The sequence below is a fragment of the Limulus polyphemus genome, unplaced genomic scaffold (genome assembly GCF_000517525.1).
Source record: "Limulus polyphemus unplaced genomic scaffold, Limulus_polyphemus-2.1.2 Scaffold5964, whole genome shotgun sequence".
Classification (NCBI taxonomy): Eukaryota; Metazoa; Arthropoda; class Merostomata; order Xiphosura; family Limulidae; genus Limulus; species Limulus polyphemus.
This window is the reverse complement of record NW_013671574.1, coordinates 11096-16427: the sequence shown is the minus strand read 5'-3', so window position 1 is coordinate 16427 and position 5332 is coordinate 11096. Positions and strand designations below refer to the sequence as shown.

The 5332-nt window shown below is 34.1% G+C and overlaps 1 protein-coding gene across 1 annotated transcript in view; it reads right to left on the bottom strand.

The window, feature by feature from the left end:
* Positions 1 to 5332, bottom strand: part of LOC106473198 (small G protein signaling modulator 1-like) — a gene marked incomplete at its 5' end in the record, with an annotated part of 29366 nt that overhangs the window by 20448 nt on the left and 3586 nt on the right. The window contains 4 exons of the mRNA XM_022401686.1: positions 396 to 539; positions 1403 to 1563; positions 1898 to 1965; positions 2536 to 2703. Coding sequence (XP_022257394.1) covers positions 396 to 539; positions 1403 to 1563; positions 1898 to 1965; positions 2536 to 2703 — 541 coding nt within the window. The remainder of the gene's footprint in view (positions 1 to 395; positions 540 to 1402; positions 1564 to 1897; positions 1966 to 2535; positions 2704 to 5332) is intronic.

The window sequence follows — 5332 nt, the reverse complement described above, 5'->3', positions numbered from 1 at the left end:
GGCAAGATCATTCCTTAATATCTAATATAAAAACATGTCATCAACAGAGTAACTGGCAAGATCATTCCTTAATATCTAATATAAAAACATGTCATCAACACAGTAACTGGCAAGATCATTCCTTAATATCTAATATAAAAACATGTCATCAACAGAGTAACTGGCAAGATCATTCCTTAATATCTAATATAAAAACATGTCATCAACAGAGTAACTAGCAAGATCATTCCTTAATATCTAATATAAAAACATGTCATCAACATGTTTAGAAATTAATTAGAAATTAAAGTACATTGTTGAGTTTATAAAATATAAATAAATATATATATTAATATATATTAAATATATATATAAATATATATTATCAAATATGTGGTTCTCACACATCAACATACTGGTTGCACTAAAACATTATTTTTTCCATAGAGGAGTGTGGATCGTGAGTTTTGATGAAGAGACTCCACGTAATCTCTGGCAACGTACGGAATAGCCCGATGTTCACTCTCTGAACTACCCGATGTTCTGGCATCTTTTCGGTACTGTACAAATAAACATTAAAAGACAGCCATGTATAGTTAATACTGAAGTTCAAATAATAACATAAAAAATAGCTTTAGAAATGCAAAGTTAGTTTCAAGGGACATGTTAACACACACACACACTGAAACAATATTACACCACACACACACACACTGAAACAATATTACACTACACACACACATACACACTGAAACAATATTACACTACACACACACACACACTGAAACAATATTACACTACACACACACACACACACACTGAAACAATATTACACTACACACACACACACTGAAACAATATTACACTACACACACACACACACTGAAACAATATTACACTACACACACACACTGAAACAATATTACACTACACACATACACACACACTGAAACAATATTACACACACACACACTGAAACAATATTACACTACACACACTGAAACAATATTACACTACACACACACACTTAAACAATATTACACATACACACTGAAACAATATTACACTACACACACACACTGAAACAATATTACACTACACACACACACTTAAACAATATTACACACACACACTGAAACAATATTACACATACACACTGAAACAATATTACACTACACACACTGAAACAATATTACACTACACATAATTTCTTACTGAACTCAAGCTCTATGTTCATAATCTCAATTAAGTAAAAGCCAGTGATTGCTGTAACATTTCCCTGAAAAATTTTTCATTGCACAATTCCTTGTTTCCACTTCAGATCTCTTTCTTTACCTTGAAAATCAGGTAGGTTTTACAAACCATGCTAACTGATCTCTTCCGACTTTCCTACAGACGTTAGGCTAAAGAAAGACGTACTAACTTGAAGCCCTGGTCGACGATTAGATGGAGGTGTGCTGGAACCATTAACAAGAGGAAGTCCACTCGACAACCGATGTCTTTGTACAAGTTCATCTGCACGTGGATCTGTCCAAAAATGGTCCTGAGTTTTCATTTTGGAATAGTCGAGAGCACAAGGCCCAACTGCAAACAAAGCAACAACATCAGATGTACGCGTGTCTATAATAAACTGAGACGCACGTTTATTTTTCTCTAATGTTACAACTTGCTTACCAAAGTTGACTAGAGATAAAATTAGAAATTTTTGTTGTTTTACATCAAATAAAATAAAGTGTGGTTGACAGTTTAATTTATTTCCGAGAATTTTAGACAAAAATTAAATATAAATAACAGCATAAATCCAGTTGCATAAAGCTTCCTGTTTTCAGTAAATCTTACCTAACAAGGAAGTTAAGATCTGTCCAGAAACAGGGTCAGCAACAAGTGCCTCCTTCTCATCAGTAAATGTCAAACTTACCTAATAAGGAAGCTAAGATCTGTCCAGAAACAGGGTCAGCAACAAGTGCCTCCTTCTCATAGTATTTACTGGAAATAAAGAAAAGGAGAAAGTTTCATCATCAAATACTTCGTCAACTGCTGAATGAAGATATTGAGCAAAAACCATCAAGTTAATGAAAACTGCTGATAAATATTTTAAAATCTCCTTCAGAAATGTTTCCTCCAGTTATGTAGATTTGGATTAGCCACCCAGGGCATAGCAGTAAGTCTGAAGGCTTATTACACTAAAAACTGGAGTTTTGATACCTGTGGTGGGCACAGCACCGATAGTCCATTATAGCTTTATGCTTAACTAGAAACAAAAAAGATTTGAACTAAAACTTTGATTTAACTATTTATAAAGATTCTACTTGATCTGAGTTACTGAGAATTAATTAAAGTAAGAAGCAAGATGCTCATAATTTATGCATTCCTCATCATTACTTTTTTCACGCAAATTTAACATCACGAATACTCTCGTTTCTTACGTGTATCCAGCAACTAGCGTTCCAGAGGCCCGGTATTCAGCTTATGATGTAATGTGAGGCTTCCACAGCAAATACAGTGCAGTGAAACCACGCGTAGTTTCATCCGCGAAGCAAACAAAAACAACCTTACCTGCTGTTCTTCACCAAGTGATCCACAATCATAGCTAAAAGCTTGTTGAATAAAGCAAGTCGTATCCAAAGGTAGCGTGGATTGTACAGTGTTGCAGCAATGGTTTTTTTGCTGTTTTGTGGAGGATTTTTCACCTTGTTTGTGCTGTCACTACTTGAGGAAGACCTTCTGTTAACAAAAATAGCATCTTACAGTAACAACCATTTATCATCACCAGTTAACCCTAATTAATACTATTTTACATATATATACTCACTAAACCTGCATTAAAAATAAATTATTTGTATTTGTGTTTCTTAAGCATGTAAATTTAAAAGTTTCATCAAAAAAGGTGGAATCGATTTGTGATTTATGGCATAATTGTTAATAGTTCAGTACATGTGACAAAACAATTCCTTAAACCTTACCCGAAGAAGACAGGTCGAAACACGTAGTATGTTCCACCATATATAAAACTCTTCCTTATGTTATAAATCACTGTTGCCTACCTGTTATCATATTATCATAACATTCTTTCATAATCAAATAAGCCTTAGCTTATTACTTAAACTAGTACCCAAACCTTGCGGGTTTTTACATATTTCCCCAAAAAATATCCAACTAAATGTGTTATCGTATCAGAAAGTTCAGAAACAAGAAACAGATAGTTACAAGCAGTGCATAAAGTAATTGATTTATTTATGACACATAGCTTTATGGAGTAAATGAGAAATCTTTATTTAACTATGTAATAAGTGACTGTTAAGTGAGCCTATATTTAACATTTTAAAAGTCCTTTATTAAACAGAAGAGATAGTAATAGTGTGAGAAACCCTAACAACTGCCCTAAAGAACAATGTTGTAAAAAATAATTTAAGTGATTAGAAAATGACAAAAAAAAAAAAATATAATTAAAGGGAATATAAAAAGAAGTTGATATCTTTTGTCAAATTTGTATTTTATATTTATGTCAGTCAGGCAACATCACCCGACCACTCACACTAAGGAACTGACTGTCACTATTATAACGTCCTTTTGGAATAAAATTTGTATTTTATATTTATGGCAAACTTATTAGGGTTATCTGTTGCCATTCCTAACACTGAACTACTGACCAAAGAAAAGGCAGTCGGGCAACATCACCCGACCACTCACACTAAGGAATTGACTGTCACTATTATAACGCACTCACAGCTTAAAATTCAGAGATCTATCTTAGCGCCAACCTCTACCATTACTATCAAGTTACATTTTGTAAAATGGTTTAAGCACGTCTCCCTCGGTAGGTACGACACTTTGAAACGGCATCAACTAATTCACATAATCATTTAGGTTTACAATGTAAGATGTGTCAGTAATTTTTTACAAAAGATAAATAACCAGCAAAAACAATGTATAAATCTAAAATAATGATTTATGAATTCTGAGCTCTTTATATAATACAGAGAAAACATCTTTACTACATTTTTATAGCATGTTTATCAAGAGTTACATAACTCAGACAAAAACCATGACGACATTCCTTGTGAGTGATGGAAAAGAAGTTTTCTTTCAAATACTTCAATAACTTATGTTTAATGTTCATATTAGACCAGACAATGAACAAGTTTGAATTTTGTTTTCCAGCTAAACTTTATAATTAAATTGAAAAAACAACAAACACATTGCATAAGGATTTAGAAAAACTGTATTTCTCGCATACTTCTTGAGTATTTCTATTTCTTTGGGCATTATTTACCAACCAACCAAGACATTCTTCACAGTCACAAATCCATTAACTTAACCAAGTCTGAAACAGCTGTTAAGCTTGAGGCAATAAACTATGATGAAGATGAAACTTTGAGCTCACAATTTCCTACACTAGACATACCAAAATGGATTCCTGTGAATTAATGTTACGACACGTATACCCAATAGTTTTACGTTCCTCAAGATGAGCTCACTCACCAAGTGTAAATGGATTCCTTCAGTTTCTGCAGCAGAAACAAAGTTTTTAATCTATGAAAAAGATATGTACATGCGTCCATTTCAACCACTTCTACTTGTAGAAAAATGGCCATTTAATATAAGGTATTATGTTGAGCTTATTTACGGTTTAGGGAACTCGCATCTAAAACGTGAGATGTTACTGTTAAAAGTAAAAAAACAGAAAAAAAACATGTTAGTCATGTATTTAGCATATCAGAAAATTAAAACTGCAGGAAAACAATTTGTAAAGAACAACCAACTAATATCCAGTAACACCTTTTATATCCAAGTGAAGACACTAACAGCCAAGTAACATCCAGTAACACTTTTTTTATCCAGATCAGTAATATTGCTTTGTAGTGTAAAGATAATACATTCCATCTCCATGATGGCACTGCAACGAACCACAAATAGAGTGCTACTAGTATGGTATTTGTGGTGGACTCACGGACTCTAGTATAATATTTGTGACTGACCCACACCCTCTAGTATAGTATTTGTGACTGACCCACACCCACTAGTATGGTATTTGTGACTGACCCACACCCACTAGTATGGTATTTGTGACTGACCCACAGCCACTAGTATGGTATTTGTGACTGACCCACACCCTCTAATATGGTATTTGTGACTGACCCACACCCTCTAGTATGGTATTTGTGACTGACCGACAGCCACTTGTATGGTATTCGTGACTGACCCACAGCCACTAGTATGGTATTCGTGACTGACCCACACCCTCTAGTATAGTATTTGTGACTGACCCCCAGCCACTAGTATGGTATTTGTGACTGACCCACAGCCACTAGTATGGTACTTGTGACTGACCCACAGCCACTAGTATGGTATT